This window comes from Eublepharis macularius, chromosome 1 (assembly GCF_028583425.1).
Source record: "Eublepharis macularius isolate TG4126 chromosome 1, MPM_Emac_v1.0, whole genome shotgun sequence".
In the NCBI taxonomy this organism is placed as follows: domain Eukaryota; kingdom Metazoa; phylum Chordata; class Lepidosauria; order Squamata; family Eublepharidae; genus Eublepharis; species Eublepharis macularius.
This window is the reverse complement of record NC_072790.1, coordinates 63,257,380-63,280,939: the sequence shown is the minus strand read 5'-3', so window position 1 is coordinate 63,280,939 and position 23,560 is coordinate 63,257,380. Positions and strand designations below refer to the sequence as shown.

At 43.1% G+C, this 23,560-nt stretch overlaps 1 protein-coding gene across 2 annotated transcripts in view; it reads right to left on the bottom strand.

The window, feature by feature from the left end:
* Window positions 1-23,058, bottom strand: part of LRRC1 (leucine rich repeat containing 1) — an 86,952-nt gene extending 63,894 nt beyond the window's left edge. The window contains exon 1 of one of the 2 annotated variants that reach the window (XM_054999713.1): window positions 22,205-23,058. In XM_054999713.1, the coding sequence (XP_054855688.1) occupies window positions 22,205-22,363 (159 nt within the window). In that variant the 5' untranslated portion in view covers window positions 22,364-23,058. The remainder of the gene's footprint in view (window positions 1-22,204) is intronic. The other variant, XM_054999702.1, reaches the window with a different exon arrangement.
* Window positions 23,059-23,560: the final 502 nt, after the last annotated feature.

Below are 23,560 nucleotides of genomic sequence, written 5' to 3'. Positions count from 1 at the left end.
AGACGAGCGCGGCACCCAGTGTGCTGCCGGGCTATGGAAAACGGCAAGGAGCAGGATTAGGCGAAAGCCTGCAAGTAAGCGAATCCCTTCTGTTACTACAAGCGCATGTGAGGTGTGGTGGGGTCTGAAGGTTAGAAGACTCGGATTTTCCCCCCCTCATAGAGTCTCGGAAGATTGGCGGTTTCCCCCCCCCCTAAAATGGCAGCAAAAAAGCAGAGTCCTTCTCTTGGCAAGTCAGTTACGGCGGCCTTGCAGAGGGGCGAGACGCTTGAGGAACTGGTTAAAAGAGCGGTTATGGAAGCCATAAAACCCTTTGTTGACAAGCTGAATGAAACAGATCAAAGGGTGGGCTTAGTTGAAAGCAATGTGAAAGCCATTAAAGAAGCAGCGGGGGGGGCAGAGAAGTCTGCCCGGGAAAGTGCGTCACTTACAAGAGCAACGAACAGGGAATTAAAGTTGGTGGAAAACCAGCTGATCGGACTGCAAGTGGAGCGAACACAAACCATTTTGCGTCTCCAGAATGTTAAAGAGGAGGAAAAAGAGGATTTATGGGATCTCGCCTCGGAACTTTTAGCGACACCCGCGAGGGCAACTAAAGAAGAAGTGAAAAGCGCCATTTTGGGAGTCCGTCGGGCATCTTCAAAATATGCAACGAAGCGGCAGCTGCCTCGCGAGATTGTTATCGAGTTTTCATCTAGGAGGGTCCGGGACAGTATCCTATATAATTCATACAATGCGGAATTGGACTTTCTGGGAAATAAAGTCAAGATATTGAAGGACGTTCCATTTTTAGTGCGGAAGAAAAGATTTAAGTATAAGATGTTGGCAGCTCTTTTGAGGGAACGGGATATAAAGTACAAATGGCTACTCCCGGAAGGAATAGGGTTTAGTTATAAAGATAAAGCTTACAAGATTAATTCGGAAGATCAGCTAAGGGATTTTGTGGATAAAAATCCAGAATTTGGACCAGACACCAAGCAAAAAGAAGAGGATCCGAAGCCTGAAGGGAGGGGGGAGGCAATGAGCGCTCCGGCGGTAGCTGCGCAGAGGGAATTGCGCCCGAGGCCCAGGGGAGGGAAAAAGATTTAATTTGAACTGTAATTTGTAATTTGTATGATCAACCACTCCGTCACTATTTTATTAAGCTATTTTTTACTATGGCAGTATGAAGGGAAAGCATTGAAATGTAGTGTTTAGTGTTTGTAGGTCACCTTCCCCTTTTTTCCACCCCTCCTTCCCTTTCTCTTTTTTCTCCCTTCTTTCCTATCCCTTGTGCTATTGTAGTCTTTTGTAGTTACTGTCTTGTAGGTTATGTATGTATGTAGTAGTTTTGTATGTTAGACATTGAAAAATAAAAAATATTATTAAAAAAAAATCGCAGGAGGTCATAGCCCCTCTCTATACTGCCTTGGTCAGGCCACACCTGGAGTATTGTGTGCAGTTCTGGAGGCCTCACTTCAAAAAGGATGTGGACAAAATCGAGAGGGTCTGGAGACTGAGCCCTACGAGGAAAGGCTGAGGGCTTTGGGAATGTTTAGTTTGGAGAAGAGGAGGTTGAGGGGGGACATGATTGCTCTCTTTAAATATTTGAAAGGCTGTCATTTGGAGGAGGGCAAGAAGCTGTTCCAGTTGGCAGCAGAGGGTAGGACAAGAAACAATGGGCTTAAATTACATGCACAAAGGTACCAGCTGGATATTAGGAAAAACTTTTTCATGGTCAGAGTAGTTCAAAAGTGGAATCAGCTGCCTAGGGAGGTGGTGAGCTCCCCCTCACTGGCAGTTTTCAAGAAGAGGCTGGATGAATACTTGTCAGAGATGCTTTAGGCTGATCCTGCACTGGGCAGGGGGTTGAACTAGATGGTCTGTATGGCCCCTTCCAACTCTATGATTCTATTTCAACACTCTTGCCTTCCAGTATGAACAAGGAAGATTCTTCAGCCAATAAACTCTGAAAAGGAGGTTAGTTTTTGTAAGAATAAAGAATATTGAATATTAGGTATCTCGGGAGGGGGGGGATCAACATTTGCAAAAAAATGTGGGCAAATTTTAAGGTAGGGTCTATCCAAAAAGTGTTACACACCAAAAACAAAACAGGAAGAGAATCCCAGAGTGTGAAAGATATGCAAAAGTTTTAAATAGATCAGCTTAAAACCTTAAATATCTCACAGGCAATTGCCCTGAACCAAGGGGAGAAAAAGGTCTGTTGCTCTCCTTGTTCAGTGAGCTTTTTCTAAAGAAGAATGGAATGCTCAAAACGCAGCTGATCATTTTTAAAAAAAAATAAAGACTCGCATGACAAAACAGAAAGAAACGCAGGTATATGAAATGTGCCGATGCATGAATTTGCCAGAGTAAGCAGGAAAGGAGGGAAAGTGAACCAAGTGGAGAAACTTGTGCCTCAGTTTTACATCCTTATTCACCTCCAAGGCAAAATGTCTTTTAAGCATTAGAAATAAGTATCTATTTTGTTTGTAAGGAATGGCAGTAAAAAGGCAATTGTTTATTCAACTTTGACACACATCTCGATAGTCATTTAAAGAAAGAACCTGGACTTTCCTCCTACTCTTAAAAAAAAATGGCAAGTAGGCAGATTAGGAGTTGCAGTACTATGGCAGCTAAACTAATTTGCTAATAAGAAGATGCATCTATTGGTTGTACCTTAGCAATGGAATCAGCAGCTTTCTTTAAAAGGTACATCCGGATCTGTCATAGACTCGCAAGTTGCCTCACTTTTTACAACTGGGCGAGCCTTAGCTCAGCAGTTAAGTACAGAACTCCAACACCTCCTACCTAAAGTTTGTTTTGGACATCAATCAAGTGAGATATGTATTCACAGGAACAGGAACTGGGTTTTCTACTTGCTCAACATAATAGGACCAAAACCTGGATGAAACATCCAAGGACAAAGGAGTGGGGGGGGGGCTTCTAATTCTTAGGACCTAGTCCTGCATATGACTAGGAGGAAAATACTTGAAATTCTGCACACACCAGCAATTTTCTAGGTGCCTAGGATTTTTCCAGCCTTGTCCAAACACAGAATGCAATTCAACTTCATGCACATCAAGAGGAGATTCACAAGGTCACACAACACCGATTAGTCCTTCACCTTTATTATCTACAGTGACAAAGACAGGTTAAACAGGGCAATAGAATTCACATTTTTTCCACCCTTTCAAAGAAGGGTGGGGTGGAGATTCTAATCCATGCAATTATGAAAACATGGCAGGTTCATTGTTCTGTAACTTTATAAAACAATAAAGGTCGACAAAAGATTCTGTGAACACTCCCAATGCATGCTTTTAAAAGAACAGAATAATCCTTTTTTAAAGATTTGTTCCAATCATATTGATAGTGTTAGATTAGGTAATTAAAACAGATTAATTCAGTGCCACTTGAGAGCCAGTCTACAATTTACTATTGCCATACTGAAGTTATATTCAAATTACTGCACACTGAAGTCATTATCTATGGTGAAAGGTTTCTCATGTGGCCTGGCAACTTTCTCTACACCAGTGCAAACATCTGAAAAGGAGCATACTTGCTTGGAAGGGGAAAAAATCACACCAACTGCATAGCAAGCCCTCCCTCCCTCCGTGTGCTGTCATTCAACAACAGCTGCCACCAAGAGCAATTTAAGTGACAGCTGTAATGTAAGCTAGCCCTTAATCTCTATAATGTTATCCAATTGGTTAAGGAGTAGTTCTGATATTATTCATAGCCTTAGACCCTCATACCTGTGTGACCACCTCTCCCCTTATGCTCTGCCACAACAGCTTCATTCATTTAAGCAGGGACTTCTGCAGGTGCCAGCTGCGAATGGGCAAGATCAACAAATACCCATGCATGAGCTTTCTCTGTTGTGACACCCACCTTACAGAGTGGCCTGCCTGAGGTGGTCCAGAAGGCTCCCACTCTCCTGGCATTTTGCAAACCATGCAAAATTGAATTATTCAGGAGGGCATTTTTACAAAGGTAAAAAAGGCTGTAAGTCGGCTATAACTTGACAGCACTATCCCCCACCAACAGGGCTTTATTATAAAGGAGTGATTCAGGAAGGGCACTTTAATGAAGGGAAAGACTGGACTATAGCACTGTGTATACTACATACTATCTGTTGCTGTATGTATTATCCTATTACATCATTTCTGCATGTTAATACTTAATATGCCATGTTAATACTTATGCTTTGTTCAGCTTTGTTCCAGATTTTTTACTAGGTTTTACCATCCTCATTCTAATGCCGTTACACTGCTTAGTGGATGTCCCATCCTATAAACTGCACTGACTTAAACTGTGTAATCCACCTTGAGTCTCAGTGAGAAAGGTGGACTATAAAATAAATATGAATTGAGGAAAAAGAATAAGGGAGTAGAAACTAGTCCAAGTTCATCAGCCCCAAAATAAAAGTATGCCATTAAGGTACACTCTCATGAATCAGTACTGATCCAGCCACCCTTTGAAACATACAGCAAGCTCTATACAGTTAGATTTCTTTTCCAATATACAGTATGGCTCTCTTTTCCAGCCTCTTTTCCAGCCTTTAACAACTTCCTGACACGCAGGAATTCAGCAGATGAAACTTTACCCTCTGTATCCACGTCATGAAGTGTTCACCTGCCTAATTTCTGTATGCCAGACTGCTGTGAAAGGCACTGGGGAAAGAACCCAGAAAAGTTAGTATAGCTCAATGCCTATGCATAAGTAGAGTGGCAGTTCTCATGTATGTTACAAACTCAAAAGAAGCAAGCTGAAATATACCATGCCATAAAATGACAAAACCAGTGATGTGGGCTGGGAAAATTTCCACAGAAAATTTTCCAATGCTATATTTTTCCACTGAAATTTTTCTGCCCAACATATGTAAACAGTCTATTTATAGTTGTCACAGCTGTTATGATGCAAGATCATATTATATGGCCTAAGTGTGGGATATGAAGCATGGACAAACCCCAGTGCATATAGAAGGTCCATGTATATGGATTATTTGCTAACATTATTTTTTTGCTAACATAAATTTTTTTCCATGAAAACTGACATCACTGGGCACAAAAGCCACCTCTAAAGTATCAGGCCTGAAATATTCTCAAAATTTAGATGTGCCCCATTCCAATACTCATCTGAGAGATGGTCTCAAATCAGATGGGATTTGCAAACTGCAAAAGGATGGACAGACTGACTTGGATGAGTGAAGGCTCAGGTAATCCTGGCACTGGCTTCTCTGTCACCAGTGTAGTTTGGCTTCTCATCTGTGTGACCTCAACTCCCAGAGAGTGAATTTTCAAGCTGCATTCCTCTATGCCATAGTCTATGCAAGGAATTTTTTTAAAAAGCAGATCAGTGAAACGAATGGTCTTCTGCCAAAGATGCTTCGAAGTCGTTGCCAGATACCAGCTTCCAGGCAGCAGTACCATGATACGGCTGTTTCATTTTCTTTTCCTGTGAGCACGGATTTATTTTACTCCCCTTTGTGTGGAATGAGAAGCAACATCAGTAAAGATTAAAGAGCATCTGCTGGGAGTCTCGTCAGATCACAGCACAGAAGGGGGGAAGCTTTCACCTCCAGCTGCTGTACAGGAAACCTATAATCATGCACTATTACTAGATGCTACTGAAACTGCAGCTAGTTTAGTGACTTGAGACCAGGAGAAGATAGCCTGTTAAATACTAAGGCAGGCATTCAATAAGCAGGACTATCATGTTCAAGTAGGCGGCAAGGGGAGAGAAGAGTACAAAAATTAGATGAATCCCACATTGTTCTGGAGTGAATAAATTAGAGAAAGAACTTTATAGTGCAATCTCTAAATCCAATTACACCAAAGGACTGAGACGGGACTATCCACAGAACTGCACTGTTAGGGTTCACTTGCAGAAACTTTTCTCTCCTAGAACAGCTGCCACCAACCTATATTGCATTCTGGCCAGAGTAAGTCAGTGCTGCACCTCATAATGTGGTTCTAAGAAAGCCACATCCTCAGACATCTACAAACTCTACTTCAAAATCTGTATAGATGCTGCAAGGAATGTTGGATCTGTCCCTCACCCTTAAGGCTGGAAAGAAGTTTATTTCAAGCAACAAGCTTGACTTAGGAAAATCAATGTACACTATGAATCCTACTTCACAAAGTAGGTTGTGGAGTTGTTATTTATGTTATACAAAGCTCCTCTTCTACTCGTTACAGGTATAAACTGCAAATCTATGCAAAATGGAAATAAGGTATTCAGGTAACAGAAGCAGAACAATGGGCGACCAATGAGTTCTAGGAGGAGGACACAGAGGGGAAAGCACATATCCTTAGCTGCATTTCCAAAGCACAATTCAAAGAGCTAGTAAGCAGTGTTCATGGGAGTTTTACAGCAGCAGGTTTTTTTTAAAACAGTCTTTTTTTCTTTTTTCTTTTTTAAAGAGGAAAATATGAAACTGAAGTATTGCCTACTTAAATATCTTTATTACCCACTGGATGCTTATGAAACGTTAACAAAATTTAGCCTCTAATTATAAACCACCAAGATGTCTATTTCTAACTTTGTACATGTATTTTTAAACAGATGTTTCCATTTAAACGAGCAAGCATCCATAAAAAATGACCGATGATAAGCATTATGGCCAAGTTACGACAGTTGAAACCTGAATATATTTATTGCAGTTATTTTCAAAGCACACATGACTAGCAACATAGAATAAATCTATTTAGAATGCAAGGAAATAGGATCTAGGAGAATATACAACACTCTTAGACAATAGAAGATAGCTTGTTTCCAGGAGAAAGAAGCTGGGAGGTACATTCCCACATTTTATCACACTTGCTATGCATCTCCACGCCATTTTCCTCCTACCACAACATTCAAACACCACCTAATGTGGGAAACCTGCATAGTTATGGAATGTTCTTCTTGACAGTGGCAGAGATAACCAATTTTTTTTTTTAAAAAAGGTCCAAAATAATGATGCTAAGCAATTTTTATGACTATAAGCAAAATTCAGCTCAAAGACCACACATACTAACCAACCACCATTTAAAACAGAACTTCTTATCCTGTCATCTTTGGATATCTTGCCCACAGCCCAGAGTTCATTTCTCTCCTTCGCATTCCCTCCTCTGTGCTCACGGTCCATATATACCCCATTATCCACTTTCCCCCTCAGTTCAAAAACCTATGGTTCTCTGTCTCTTCATGTCTTCTCTCAGAAGTGGCTCCATGAATCACACTTTCTTTTCAGGAGAAAAAACACACAGTATCACTGAAACCGACTCAATGCAGATATTTAACTGGTTGTTGCAAGACATTTTAGATGCAGTTTCTTACTGCCGCTTTACAAAAGAGTGGTGTCTACAATCTCCTGCATTTTAATAAGAGAAAAGAGAAGCAAGGCATGACAACAAAATTCAAAGTTGCACCAGATTTCTGAAGACCCAAACACACATCTATCTACCTCAGGATCAGTGGTATATCACAAGTATATTCAGATTATTTGGGATACTGTCACAAGTTAAACTATGAAAAGACGAATTAACCACCAAGTCTGAACTGCAAATACCTATTTCCAATAACGGTGTGTGTATTTTAGAAAATGAGGGCTATATATTCATAAATATATATCTATTAAGGCTGTTTACACCTATCAAGCCTTACAATGTAATTTTTATATATTAAATGCATATATAACCAAGTCCTTGATGCAACTTCCTCTAAGCCAAACACAGTTTCAGGGACACGAGGCTGGATTCAAAATAGAATCAATGGAGATCATTAATAGAACTTTCCTTCTTCCCACCTCTTGGTATAGCTCACTGAGTCTACCAAAACGTTATTCCCAGAGGGGAAGAGGGAGACAAAGGAAAGCCTGCAATGGGAAAGGGGAGTCCACAAAATTTGTCCCTCCTTTTCTACTGGCAGAAGCATTAAATGCCAGCAGAAAACTACATCTGGATCCAAAGCAATGTAAATATGACTTTTATTAATAGGACAGATATGCTTTACAATGTTGTAAGAGGCTGGGGTTTTTTAAATGGAAAAATGAAAATAGCTTAAGGAGACTGATACTTTGCAGCTTATTAATTTTAAAACAAAATTCAAGTTTAAAAAAAACAAGTTTTTTACACAGTGTGCAACTTCTATCAATAATGTGTAAGACACTGTAAGTATAGTGTGCTATACAGAGCTGCTCCTGCCTGTTCTCCATATTCACCCTTCTTTACGCCTGAAATGACTACACAGGCCCATTGTTTTGTTCAACACATATGCCTTCACAGTGAAACTGTCACATGATTAAATCAGGATCCATTGTAAATGACCTCATGCATTACTCCAGCACATAAGGCTGGACACAATAAATATCCTGCAAGAAGCCAAAGGTGATTAATCACCTGTGAAAACACCACCACTCGGGAACAACTGAAGGACAGTCATCAGTCATTTTCCTCAACAAGGTATTATTTTGAGCATTCCAGAGATCCAAGAAGCTAGCCATACAGTTATTTCTCACAGGAATGTCTGCATCTAAGGGAGCGCAGACACAAAATAGTGACTACAGCAGTAGCCCAGGGAGTCAACAGAAGGAACACTGCTGAAACTAAGTAGGTCTGGCACCTTAAGATGCCTGGGTGAGAGACCACTAGGAGAACCACAGGCAAAGTACAGAGTTTTTTTTGAAAGAAGAGCATTAGAAGTCCAGAAAAGTCAGGGTTCAGGAAGACCAGCTTGCTCAAGGCCAAATTATACGTGACAGCATCCATGGCTCTGACCCATGGACACCACTGCCATTTTAAGGGACTAAAAAACGTCACAGCACAGCAGGCTAAGGCACTCTTTCCCTCTCTCCACTGCAGCTTTTCAAGTGCCCAAACTGTCAAGGGGTGGGTGATGCCATTTCAGCATTTGAAAAAGTGCTGGGGGGGGGGGGAGAAGAGCGCCTCCCCTTATGCCTTTTTACAATTATTTTTAAATGGTTGGACCAGTGGATACCATCATGCCTAGTTTGGCCCTCAGCCTCACTCGTCATCCCTCTGCTTCGGCCAATATACAAACCTCTGCCAAGAGAAAAGACTCAGACCTGTTCTACCTGTTTAGGTGAGAGAGATTTTTATTGCCCTGCCACATCCATTAAGTGGGACTTCTATTGTAAGCCACCCTTGAGGCCTGCTTGATAGCAGAAAGATGAGGTGGAAACAAAAAAATAAAATTAATACAATCTTAGTTTCGTTCATGTGAGAGACATCACCCATGTTATGCACCTTACCAGTCTTGAATCTTAAATTCCGTCTTACCATGACTCAAACTTGATATTCCTGGTCTAGATTATTTCAGAAGAGAATAAAAATCAGTTATCCACCCTGTCAAGGAAGTCTGCAGAGTCCAAGTCCCCATCAAAAGCATGTAATAGCTTTAAAGAAAAGGTTTATCATGCACAGACAACCCTATATGTATTTTTCTTCTATATATCTCTTTATCTAAAGCTGGACTGTTTATCACAATTACTCTATATTGCCAAGATAATCGCATGAAACATCTCACCTCATGCACACAAAGCCGCCTTACACCAAGTCAGGATTGTGTCCTCTGACTGGCAGTGGTTCCCCAGGGTCTCAGGTATAGGTCTCTTTCACATTATCCTTTTAACTAGAAATGCCAGGGAATGAATCTGGTATCATGATTTCCCCGTACAATTCAGGTGGACCAAAAGCACACTTAAGTTCATGACTTTGCACGTGGAAAGCCTTGACCAGCCAGCTGAGCCACATTCAAGGAACCAAAAGGAAGGCTGTTTGCAGAAGGGGACTTGAACTCACATCTGCAGAGCTATCTGCAGGAGGTTTACTTCAGGGCTTCTCCCATTCATGTCACAGTGCTCTTCAATAAATCTTTCACTTCTCTCTTTACAGTTTAACAGACTGCCTGATGAAAAGTTCCTGCGAATTCAAAAGCTTCACATTGCTTTGTAGTGTCTTGATTGCTCTTTAAAGAAATACTACACAGAACAGCTTTGGAATCTATTTGGCAGTTTTCCCTGTATTTACATCAGTTATCAAGTACTCAGCTGTTAATTACTTAGGTAAACCTTGAACATTTTCTGAACTCGGCAGAGCACTTTATTAATTTGTGAGAAATTTCAAAATACAGTTAAGCCAGTTTAAGTTTGTGGCATAGATACATCCTTAGTAAAAAGGATTATAGGGATGCTGAGGCTGAAGGAGACAAACCAGACTCTGAAAAAAAGCACATGAAACTAATGTACAAGAGTAGAGTGTATGCATTTTGAACCAAAAGAGGGCAATGTACAGTAGATCCAGAGGAGTTAGCCGTGTTAGTCTGTAGTAGCAAAATAGTAAAGAGTCCAGTAGCACCTTTAAGACTAACCAACTTTCTTGTAGCATAAGCTTTCGAGAGCCACAACTCTCTTCATCAAATGCATGGACAAAGAGAGTTGTGGCTCTCGAAAGCTTATGCTACAAGAAAGTTGGTTAGTCTTAAAGGTGCTACTGGACTCTTTACTAACGTACAGTAGCTGATTGCTTGAACATTTTAAAGATAATGAATACTTTTAAAAGTGTACGTGATAATGTTGAATAGGTCAGAAAGCTGAAGAAGGCAAGAATAGGGGCTAAACTGGCAACAGAGCAATGAATACTGATATTAAGGATAATGCCTATAAGTGTTTAACATTTGGGTGATGTCATCTGAAAACAGTTTGCAAGAAGTAAAATCAGATTGTCCAAGTAACCATGAAAGACAAAACAAAAACTTGGCTCAAGCAAACATATGTAGCTCTTTCTCAATGTTGGGTATAGAAAAATAAAATCAATGAATCTCAAACTATTCTATAAGTAGCAAATAAAAATGAGAAAGGCTTCAATATGGTTATGGTAGCCATTTGCTAGAATTTGTTTCATGACCTTAATAGGGCATACAGATATAATACAAGAAAGAAAAAAATTAAAAACAAAATTTTATTTATTTATTAATTTCAATTTGTATTCCGCCCTCCCCGCAAGCGGGCTCAGGGCAGATAATCTTAAAATCATTTTAAAACATTCCATATTAAAACATCAAACATCATATAAAAATAGAACTCTTTTTGCCTGGCGACAGCAATACAACTAATAACCAATGACACAGCAGTACAACTGGATATAGCAGCACAATAACAGCAGCTGAAAAACAAACAGTGGTGGACAAAATATACCTTCAACATCCACTTGATATGATTTTTACTCCTGTAGATGGGAGGGGGGGGGGAGATGAAAAACAGACTCCAGCAACCCAAAAAGAAGCCATGCTAGATGTTTCAGCATAGCATCACTGAACAACCAAACAGAAAGTCTAGGTTAGAAAACAATAGTGCAGCAAAATAATCCAGGTTTGTGCTAACCATCGTTTAGAACCTAAAACATGTTTTGTGCTTCCAAAGTTGCAACAAGCAATAAAGATGCAAGAAGCTGTAATCCAGTTTATCTGTTTTTGTTTTCTGTCTGTACAGGTTCATAAAGTCAATTTATGTAACAATTTCATGGTAATGTAGCAGATTACCACCACTCTGTACACAGAGTATCTATTCATATATCACATAGAACCATGGTTCATGAATCCACCTTAAACCAGATTTTCTAATTCCTGTATATCATAATACTGCTATCCACAGGTTGTCAGATGAGGAATTATCAGATGAGGAATTAGATCAAATTTAAACTTCCTTAATTGTCTCTTTCTGGGATTTGTGAACTGAGCCTCTGTAAATGAAAGATACTGTTTAAATGTAGCAACTTTGTAGACCATCATAGCATTGATGAAGGTATTGTCAGAATGTAAAATACAAGAGAAAAATGTTTACCGCTTTTTAAAAGCCTGTGGCATCCAAACAAACTTACAAGACACACAGGAAAGTTTTTATAACTGAACGTGATACAGCTATAGCACACATGCCTGGCTTACTTATTTGGCATGCAACTCTTAATAGGTTTGTGCCAAGGGGGTGTAAGTTGGTATTCAAGGCAAAGGACGCTTGAAGACCCAAAATAATGGTAATAACGGGGCCTGCCTTGCCACTGAAGAATGCAAACTGAACCTTTAGCGCTTGATCACAGCATATAAAAGTAGATTTCAAATTTTGGCAACCCAGGGAACCCTCATTTTTGGGACCCCAACATCCTCTGCTCCTCCTTCATTGATACTCATCATGCACCAGAAAGCCCCCTTTCAAAATGTGTAAGTCACACCTGCTGTGAGACCATATAAACTACACTTTATAACCCAATTTATATGCTTGAATTGTCTGTACATGGCCTGTAAGGTAGAATCTCAGAAGGTAGCTGGTTCTAGAGGCTTACAACTCAAAAGGCCTAATTCAAATTGTGGCATGACCACCTACAGAGGCCCCATTGGGGCTTTCAGAGCCATTCCCACAGCAAGCAGAAATGGATCAGCCTGAATCAGAGGTGATGCCACTGTAACGTATGAAAAGCTGAGAGTCCTGAGGGACAGTTGCTTAACAGAGGAGGACCCAAGAGGCCTCTCTGACTGCAGCTAGAAACAGGCAGTGCCCTCTCTATGACCTCCAGAACTCACAGAGGATTGGAAACCGGCAAGGGGGAAGCTTAGAGGTGCTTCAAATGACAAATTAAGGGGCAATCCAGTACTGAGAACCTGTGGGGAGAGAGAAGAGGAGTAAGGTAACTTTCTCTTCTCTCAAGGCAAATGTTGGACATTCACACAAGGCGCTCTCTTGTGGAAATGGAAGTTTTTCTTTGGTAGTCAAATAATCTAGGGGCACATTCTTTGCCCTCTGAGGCCTTGGAGAGAGTGACATGTTCCAATCAATCTCATTGCTTGACTGGAAGGGACCCTGGAAGGGACCCTGTATAGATAGTTCCCCTCCATGTGTTGACTGAATGCCCTGAAAGAGAGAGTAGGCATGAGTGCACTGGCCAAATCCTTGCCTCACTCAGCTTGTGAACATGGCATCTAAGTGTGGAGAAGTGTCCATGTGTACACACCCTCCTCCTGTTCAGCGGTGCTGCTTTCTGAATGCTGGTGATCAGGGGAAGGCAGCATATGGGCAGACACTGCTTCCACGCATTCTTACTGTGAGACCATATGGAGGCAGGGCAAGCACACTTCAGTCAATGTATATGTGTGAGGAGGGGGGCAGTCTATCGGTACAAGGCTTTTCTGGCAGAGACAACAAGGTTTACTTATGGGCTGATATATTCTAGCCAGAAGGCAACTGAAGAGAGGTCAGAAAACGCCTAAAGCAAGTTACAGAGCTACTTATAAAATAGGGGAAAACACACAATGTCACACACACTCTGAACTCCCAATATTCAACTGAAATCCTCCAGTGGCTTTTACTGTCTATGGCAGAGTGGCATCTCTCTATCTATGTGGTGAAATCCTCTGTATTGGAAAAACAGAGTGAAATCCAGTTTGGCTTTACTCTGCCATGAAGCTTGCTGGGTGACCTTGTACCAGTCACTTTCCCTCGGTCTAAGCTTCTCCACAGTGGAGGAGATGAGTACACACACCCACACCTAAGCGCTACTTGGAATAAATTCAAGATAAAAAATTTACTAAATAAGTAACAGCAACCAATCCACGCATTTTCTGGCTAGTGATCTGAGGTGATCTGGAAGCTAAGTTCCTGTGGGTGGTGGCAGCTGTACAAGCTCGCACCCTCTGAAAGGTGATTGTCCCTTTGAAGGATTGCACATTTTAAAAAGCCTGGAAGGGCTGTAACACACAGCTGCAGAACTGTTAAAGGTTAATCCCTCACAGAATCAGAGAGCTTTGAGTGACAGGCTACTCCAAGGCATCTGATTGGGTAGCATGAGCTGGAAAGAAGAGGGTCTGTTTTTCAATCCTAGCAGAGAGGAATCGAGTGTGAAGAGTTGGGAGAAGAGTCCTAACGGAGAACAGTTTTAACACTGGCTGAGAAACTGGAGAAAAGTTGGCAAGGAGGTTTGGGAAGTAGGTGCAGACTCACAAATAGGTCAAAGAAAGGGGATAAATCCTCTAAGAAAAGGAGCTTTTCCCTACTCAGTCAAACAAGGTGGTGGCTCTGGAGAGTGAAGAGATCCCTGGTTGGGTGTGGTTGGAAACTGCCTATGGAGACCTTCAGATTCATTTAACAACTGAAGGAAAGCACTGGTATGTGAATAGAAGGTGATTGGGGTACTAGAAAATGAGTACCAGCATTCCTAACACCAGAAGAGAAAGAGAATACTAAAATAAAATATCCTAGAGTAATTGAGGAAAAACAAGGGAACCAAAGCTTCAGAATGTAAGTATCTGAAGAGCATAAGAACTAAAGTCTGTGCATGTTCTGATTTTACCTCAGAGATATAGATATTGAATTACCTGATTTCACCTGACCTTTCCCCTCTAAAATAAATGAACTAGTGAGTTGTTTTTGGAATTTTAAAAATGCCTCTGGTGCCATTTCTCTTGCGAGGGAATGTCATAGTCCCCTTTCCAGAAAACTGAGAAGCCTCTATGCTTGCAATGTCTTGAGGGACATAGCTGAGGATCAGATCTTACAGAGGAATCCATAGAGTACCCTTCCAGATCTTTACAGGTTCCCATCCCTTTGTCTGCAAAACATCTGTTTTGCACACAGAATGCCCCTGTCATTCCTGGTCACTTCTTGCAAATGTACATCAGGTAGCAAAGTTGGACAACACCTGGCAGACCCTAAGGACCAATGCAAGTCAAGAATAGATAGCACTGCAGTAAGTCACCATTGCTTCAATTCTTTATAATGCAGATTACATCCAGGATAAGATGAATAAAGAGATGTCATTGTATTACTTCAGGTTTATAGAAGACCTCTACCTCCTTTGTCACCAGGGTCCATGGTTTATAAAGTCTGTCAAGTCAGCCTCTTTTGGAACCAAGAGGAATAAAAATGAACACTTTAAATGTTATATTTAGTGAACTAGGTAGACTGCAACATTAGACCAAAAATACATTTGCAATGAAAATCTATGATTGAATCTCACATCTTTGATAATGACTTGCTGCTACAACATGGGGGGATTAACATCTTCCTTTCTGCCATTTTTTCTAAAACTAGTGCTCAGGATTGCAAACAGCTGCAGCAGGGAAGGACGAGTGTCTGCCTTCTTCCCCTGCTGAAACTAGTAAGACTTGGAAAATGGGCAATTTTGAGTGGAAGAACAGCACGGATGGAAAAATTTAACTCTCCCTGCTCAGTACTGCATCTGGATCCCCTCCCCAAAGGTTTTTAGGGTATAAAACCATGTTAGGAGAGCCGGTCAAGGATCAGCAAGAAAGCCAGTGTTGTGATTAGACTGTCAGACTAGGATCTGGGATGCCCCTGCTGAATCCCAAGTCTGCCATGGAATCTCACTGGATGACCCTGTGCTAGTCCCCCATGCTCAGCATAACCTACCTCACAGAGGAGCTGTTGTTGTGAAGATAAAAATTAAGAGAGGAAAATGATGTTGTAAGCCACTTGTAAACAAAAGTCTCCAATGTAACAGAATAGCTTTGTCCTTGGTTTAAGGGCATATGTGGATGAAGCAGAGTCAGCTGAAGTTGAACCCTACGAAGATGGAGATCTTGTATCTGGGCCGGGGTTTGCTGAGCTCGGGAATCTGGCCCCCAGCCTTAGACAGGGTGCCATTGAAGCCTGTGTCAACGGTGAGGAGCCTCCTTGTCTATTGAGGCCCAGGTCTCGGTTGCCAGAACTGCATTTTTCTATCTTCAGCAGGTCAGGAACTTGCTCCCTACCTCTCTGCCCATGGCCTAGCTATAGTGATCCACGCAATGGTTACCTCCAGATTGAACCACTGTAACTCACTCTATGCAGAGCTACCCTTGAAACTGACCCAGAAATTGCATCTGGTCCAGAATGTGGCAGCACGTGTCCTCGTGGGAACCCCATTTAGGACACATATTCAACCTGTACGGCACCAGCTGCTCTGACTCCTGCTTGAATTCCAGGGCAAGTTCAAGATGTTGGTGTTAACCTTTAAGGCCCTTAACAGACTGCGACCTGCATATCCTCGGGACCCTCTCTCCCTGTATGTTCCCCATAGGGCGTTATGCTCTGTAGATCAGCATCTTCTGGTGGTCCTTGACCCCAAGGATATTTGCTTGGCCTCAACCAGGGCCAGAGCCTTTTTGGTTCAGTGGAACACTCTCCCTATTGAGACCCGGGCCCTGAGGGGCTTATTACAGTTCTGCTGGGCATGTAAAACAGACATGTTCCACCAGGCCTATGAGAGTGGTTGAGAAGCTAGTGAACTATCCTACTGGTCCCTTACCTGTTTTGTTCTGCTCCACTGTCTAATGAGATTTGTTGATTTTATTGTTTTATGAGTTTGTTAATTTAAACTGTGGTTCTCTGATGTTATAACCTACCCTGAGCCCATTTGTGGGGAGGGTGGGATATAAATCCAATAAATAAAGAAAATATAAAAGAAAAATCAAGGTAGGTTTATGTGGATAGGCGGCTCAAAACTCAGCCAGTGTGGTACAGCGGTCAGGGTGTCAGGCTAGGATCAGAGAGACTCAGGTTCAAACCCCCACTTTGCCTTGAAGAACGTTGTACAACACTTTTGGGTCACCACTGGGGAAAAAAGTGGGGGTATGATCAAAGTAAAAAAACAAAAAACCAAAAAATTTTAAAATCCCAAAAGCCAATAAAAATGGGCAGAGAGGTTTATTTGCTGCAAGCACCAATCAGTCCAGTAAGTGGGTGAGCAATCCTAATCAACACAGTTTCCTACACCATGTTGCTACAGAATGATGAATCAGCATTCTGGATTCCTGCCAACTAGAACTCATAAAGCAATCTCAAGTGGGGAAAGGTACAGTGAAAAGTGTGCTCTTTCAAATACCTTCTGTATCCAAGTACATTCTATTGACCTTTCAAAAGCTATGTTATGACAAAGTCAGACACTGATCCACCATCATCCTTTAATAAATTTTTGAATACTAACACATCACATTAGCTACTTGAACATGCTCCTAAATTCTAAGGTGTCCTTGGATCACAGGGGAAATAATTCAGTTGAATGTATAGCTGTATTTGGAAGGCTCTTCTGCAGAAAGCCCACAACACCACAGTTGTATCCACTTCCAAAACAAACATACAGTCAATTTCTAAAAATGTAACTCCCCATCATTAAGAATATTCTTGCAGAGTAAGAGAAGCAACAATTTTGTTTAAAAATTCATGAATTGCAATTAGAGGGAGGAAAGCCCTACCACAACTGAAAGTGCATCAGATTTTAAATCTTGCTCTTTTGTCTTCCAACTTCATACCTAAAATGGCAAACTACGAGGCTTTCTCAGAAGAATTATTTTCTGATCCAGTAAGACTACCCTACGCAAACAGACCAAGGATAGAGATCATTTCTTCAGTAACTTACATGCTTTGGAAAAACTATATATTGATACAACAAAGCCATCAGTACTGCATACTAGAAATCTTAACGCAACCCTTAACAGGCTTCCACGTGTGTGTCAGTTACTGGATACAAATGTAAACTTTCAGTGCATTTGAATGTGGTAGCATCTCTGCTCACTTCCTTGTTTTCCATAGGATAAACAGTCAAGTGCCCATCTAGTTGCATGTAAATAATTTTTGTAAATGCAACTGGAGCTGGATCGGTTTGCAAGGCTTTTCCAGTACACACCCCCATCACGCAGCGGGACAGGGCAAACCCCACAGCAGTTCCTGTGAGTAGACTGCAGCCTAGAAGGTACCTCTGTCAGCACATCAAGCTACAGAAACTGTAAAGCAAGATCGCTATACTAGTTAGCTCCTCTTACATGAGGTATGCTTTCCTAACATCCCACACTTCTATATTAAGCCAATCAGTTACAGGGAAGTTACTGTCTGGATTCTGCCTAAGTCAAAGGGATTTCAATTTTCCTCATAATTTGCTTGAATTGACTTTAGAGTCCATTACTGCATCCTGGAATAGAATTGCTCCCCTTTTTCTTAACAGAAAAGAATTTAATACCAGCAGGAATAATTACCTAAATTAACTTAAAATGAATTAATTAATTTAAAATAGAAAATAGCTCCTTTTGATACTTAATGTGATCAAAAGGGAATGGGGGACTACACATGTACCACGCAATTTAAAAAAAAATTGTCTTGCCTTAAGGCCTTGTATATACCATAACATACTCAAGTGTGTCTAATGGAGTAGATTTCAATTATGATGGAAGTAATATTACATATATGGGTTTCCTCAATATTTTAAGTTCTCCTGGGGCAGGGATAAAATTAATCTCGATTTCAATGCTTCAAAGAGGACATTCAGAGAACCTTGACAGAAAGACAGATGTGTGAGACTGCTATAAGTAAATCTTGATTGTGCTTATTACATGTGTATGCAGCCTTTTTCTGATTAACCAAAAAACATTGACTTTACTAGCTTATTTGCCAAATGAAACAGAATAATAAGTTTTCAGTAGTACAAATAAAGGCCCGATGCTTATAGTCAACTTTTACACAACTAAATTGATTCTCTGTATTATTACATTCATAAATATAGGCATTATTTTATGTACAGTTATTAGACCATGAACGCAAAAATAAATTCAATTAGCTTGAGGGCAACAAAATTTATGGGAGGTAAATATCTTGATAATCCATAAAGTACTATGTAAGTAACTTACAGGTACAGTTAAATATAGTTATTTCAGACTTGCATGTAATGTAAATGTCAAACATCTGGGTGCTTCCATTAGCCTTCTAGATACTCATACTCCTAAGATGCTTTCCATCCCAAAGTATGTTACTATTGGCATTAACACCAGACAGCGTTTAGTATAACTATATTAGGAATCTCCAACATGGCATCACAGTACAAGTACCTTCAATGTGTGACTGAAGGTAAGAAAATATTTCAAAACAATATGTTCATTTTTAAATACATCCTGTTAGACAGAACATCTGCCTGAGCTGTTGAAGAGTTACTGTCAGAGTTGTGCATCACCTCACCCCCTGACATTTCATAGCTGGTTCTGCATCCTGGGGCAACCATTCTGCAGTTGCATCCACCATCCTGTTTCAGAATTCCAAAGGAGCCTGCAGGCTCAAAAATGTTCCGTATCCCCGAGTTATAATCACCTTTTGCATCACTACCTATATCATCTGAGCATCTGGCCACTCTCATGGGTCCATTTCATACATTACTCCACTACTACAAATACGCTTTTAGTTAATTGTGATGCAGCTGCTGAAGTGATGGAGAAACAAAACAGGGGAGTCACGGATGGGTTTTCACCTGTGAGACACAGGACAGAAAGCAAATATGCCAACTGTCCTCCATACAAGACAACTAGAATCATGAAGCCAAAGAATTTGGTGGTTAATATAAAGCTAATTACTTTGGACCTTTATTAACACCTTTGGGTTGCCACGTGACAATGATGAAATTATAATAAAAGCTAAAAACTGACATAATTTCCTGTCTAAGATCTAGACACAGTAACACTTTAATTCTTCCTCTACCTTGACCGCTCATCTTCCCACAGCGAATAGTGCTTAACCTCTGTTTTAAAAAACCTGTACGTAGATTTGTCCCATTTCTACGGTTTGCTGTTCTTGGTTCCTTCTTAAGTTTCATCCGCTGCTTTAACAGGTTCCAGCAGTCTAGTTGCTGCATATCAGGCACTACTTCTTCAGCCTCCCTTTCTCTCTACCAGTCTTCTCAGCACATCCTTTCCGCTCCCTTCTAGCCAGAAAATAAAGCTCTTCTTTACTCTAAGTGCTGTGTGGTGTCTTAAGAGCCCCCTTTCCAGTCAGCCCCCAGTTACCTCATTCCCCAGTCTCCTCCACTCTTTCTCCATCAACCTTTCCTTCTTACTTCCTGTCAATTCTACTGCTTCTTGGCTGCATTTAGATGGCAAACTTAACTTCAGTTAAAATACATTGTGTATGAACCTGGCTTGTTGCTAGACTCATGTGTGTTTTCGTCGCTTCTCTGTCCCTCCCTCCTTGTGAATGCAAGCTCCCAGAGTAACCAGATTCATACTCACTAATTAGGACACCAAACTAGAATTTGATCCAAGCTCAAAATCTAAAGGCAGCACCGGAGAGATAAGTAGTTATAATTAGTCTTTTTTTTAACCAGGACCGTTCGTGGGGATCCATGCATACTGAATTCATGCACATTTTGGCCTGAATACAGCCACTGAGTCTAGATTTCTTTGTCCCTTGTTTTCTGTGTGTCTGGAATCTCATTTGTCCTTTGCTATCCCCTGTGAGAAGTTTGATCCCAACCAGACAGGAGTGTAACTTCCATAAGGTAGTAGTAGATATGTTTATTGTTGTAGCCATAGGCCATACCATCCCCAGATATACACCAGAACTTCCATAAGGGAAAGACAAGCTAACTGGTTATACCCTGACCAACATTCCATGCCACCTGAGCCAGTCAATGTTAGATATTTTACTACCACCAGTCTAACACAGTATTTGGCACACTGATTTTCAGGAGTAAGACTCTGCACTAGTAAGGGAAAGGAATATTAAGCATGTTTTGTGGCTGAATATTTGGTTACAGCTAAAGTCCAGTTTAGGAACCAGTGGCATGGCTGATAATCAATTTCCCATACTACTCAAATGTGCAAAGATTATTTCACTGCTGCCCCATGATTTCACAACTGCCTTCTGCTAGGTGTTCACCTGAGCATCTCGTGGAGAGAATTACAAGGCATTACTTGGGCTGAAATTTGGTTGATACTTATGTAGTTTAACATTATAGGGCTTGTTTTGAAACGTTTCATTATTCTATTGTTAAACATATGGCCATCTAAGAACGAAGGTGTTGTGGTGGCTGGAGCACCTGCCTTGGCCTGGCTTAAATCCCCACAAAGCCATGAAACTCACCGGATGATCTTAATCTAATGGAACTCACAAGAAAGTTGAGAGGCTAAAAGAAGAACCAATACGTCTGCCTAAACTTAAATCTTAAACAACTTCTAACTCACAATAACACACTTACTAACATGAACTCTGTGACCAGAATCTGCAACAGACCAAGATGCTAACTATGTCCCCATTTCACTCCAACACCACAAACACTGAACTTACTAACACCAGTTACACCATCTCAGGTTCATTCACTTGTTCATCTTCCAACATTACAAGTGCCATCAAGTGCCAACACTGCCCTTCCATTGTCTACATCTGATAAACTGGTCAGTCCTTAAGCAAAAGAATAAATGGACATAAATCTGGCATTAAAAATCTAAACACTCAAAAACCAGTGGGAGAACATTTGAATCTTCCAAGACATTCCATTGCTGACCTAAGAGTGGCAGTCCTCAAACAGAGAAATTTAAAAGGAAAGATTACAATGTGAGATTGCTGAACTTGAGTTCATGCACAAATTCAGAACGACGGATGCCTTCCCCCTCCCCTCCCTGGGCTGAACAGGGGCACAGGATTCTTCTCTCACTGCTCACATCTGAAGAAGGGAGCTTGACTCTTGAAACCGGGTCCCCAGAAGATGCGCCGCCTGTGCCTCTGAAGCCAGCGTGGGCCGCGGAGCAGGGTTTTCCCAAGGCAGACAGGCAGTCATACAAATGGCAGAGCAGGTCTTACAAGAGGCGGCTGCTGGGAGGAAGGCTGGCGCCGGGGAAGACGCAGCTGTCTTGCGCTTCTCGCCGCCGAGCTCCACTCCCGTCTCCTCCCCACCCGGTTCCCAAATGGTGCGGCGAACGGTGACAGGCGTCTACCGCAGACTCACGAGGCGCCTTCTAAGCGGCAAGGCGGCAGCTATGAGAACAGCCGTGCGGGCCCAGTCCCGGGAACTCCGCGGAGTTCTGCCCCGGACCCTTCCGCCCTGCCCCCGAAGCCGCACAGGGCAAAGAAGACAAAAGGCAGGACTGAAAGGCAGGTACAGAAGGAGGAGACGCCATCGAGGAACTCCCGTCTGCCTACACACACACACACACACACCAAAAGTTTATGAAGCGGCGTGGACAAAGGTAGATGCTAAAGGACCGCGCTCCCCTCTTTTGCACGTAGTGGTTGCGCCCAGCAGGCAAGGGAGACTTGCGGGCTGTTTCATTCCAGCCCGGGGAGGGGAGATGGAGAAAGTCGAGAGCGCGGCTATTCCCGACCCCACCTGTGCCCTCGAATGAGCTCTCCGGCCCGGACAGCAGCCCCCGGAGTCCGCTCGCAGAGACGCCCCCCGCCCTCCTCAGCCCTCTCGCTCACCTTGGGTAGTTCGCGGAGCTGGTTGGCGTCCAGCAGGAGCTCTTCCAGGCTGCGGCTGTAGCGGTAGATCTCCTCCGGCACGGCGACCAGCGAGCAGTGGCGCCTGTCGATGGACTCCACATGACGGTTGCACCGCCACAGCGGGATGCAGTGGAACATAGCAGCGCAGGCGGCGGCGGCGGCAGAGGCAACGAAAACAAGAGCCGCTCGCCGGCCGCCCGCTTGCCGAAGCGGCGCGGGGCTCTGGCAGCCACCGGGGGCTGGAGCGGCGCGCGGCCTCGGCCTCTCCGGCGCGCGCGTCCCCTCCCTCGGTGGACTTTCTCGCCGACTCCCGCCGCCTCAGCTTCGGCGAAGCCCCCGTGGACAGAGGGGCGCGCGCACGCGCCAAACCCGCCCCCTAGCAACCCCCACCGACGCCGGGCTCCCGAAGCGCGTCCCCAGGGCTGGCTTGCCAGTCGCCGCCTTCCCCGGCGCCCTCTGCGCCGCCTCCTCTTCCCTCTCTTCTTCCTTCTCGGCTAGCCCGCAGCAGGAACCGGCCACTAAACATTCGCCTGGGACTGGAGGAAACTCTTTCCCTCGCCCTCCCCGGCTCCAGAAGCAACTCCGCCGAAGAAACAGAACAGAGAGCGAAGCCCTTCCTCCTCGTATTGTCTCCGCCGCCCAATCAGTCGCACGGGGTTCTGGCTGGCTGGCTGGCTAGCCGCGGACTGCAGGCGCGCGGCTCTCGGCCTGGCTCGGCCGCCGCGTTTCCATTCCTGCGCCTGACCCGGAACCCTGGCTCGGCTCGCTCCCTCCCCTCCTTTCCTCGGGCGCTCTCGCTCTCCCTTTCCCAGCTGACATCACCAGCCCTCGGTCCCTCCCCTTCTGCCTGCCGCCTCTGACCCCCAGGTTGTGTGTGACGCCCGGCGGGCTGGGCTGGGGGAGGGCAGCACCTCTCCGGCTCTCGGAAAGCCGAGACAGGCTCTTCGGCAAGTTCCTGAGGGGAGAGCCCCTTTCCCGCGCGCCCCTGCCCTGCCAATCAAAGTTTCCGGAATCCGGAGGCGCAGCCAGATCCTGGGAAGGTTTCCTTGCAAGTAAAGGCCACGCCCTCCGTGGAATTGCAGCCCGAGAGTTCCGAAGGCGGCGGCGGCGGCGGCGTCTGGCTTTTCTCCTTGGAGTTCAGACGGTCCAGAAGGAAGACATAACTCCGGCGCAGGGGCTGTTTTCACGTGCGAACCTCTGCTGCGCTCAGAGACCGGAGGCGGACGTCTTGCCCAAACTGGCAGCGATTTTTTAAAAAACCCAAATATAAAGTACTTTAAAAGAATAGAAGAGAGAGACATGGGAGTAAGAGAGTATCGACCTTGAGCTACAAAT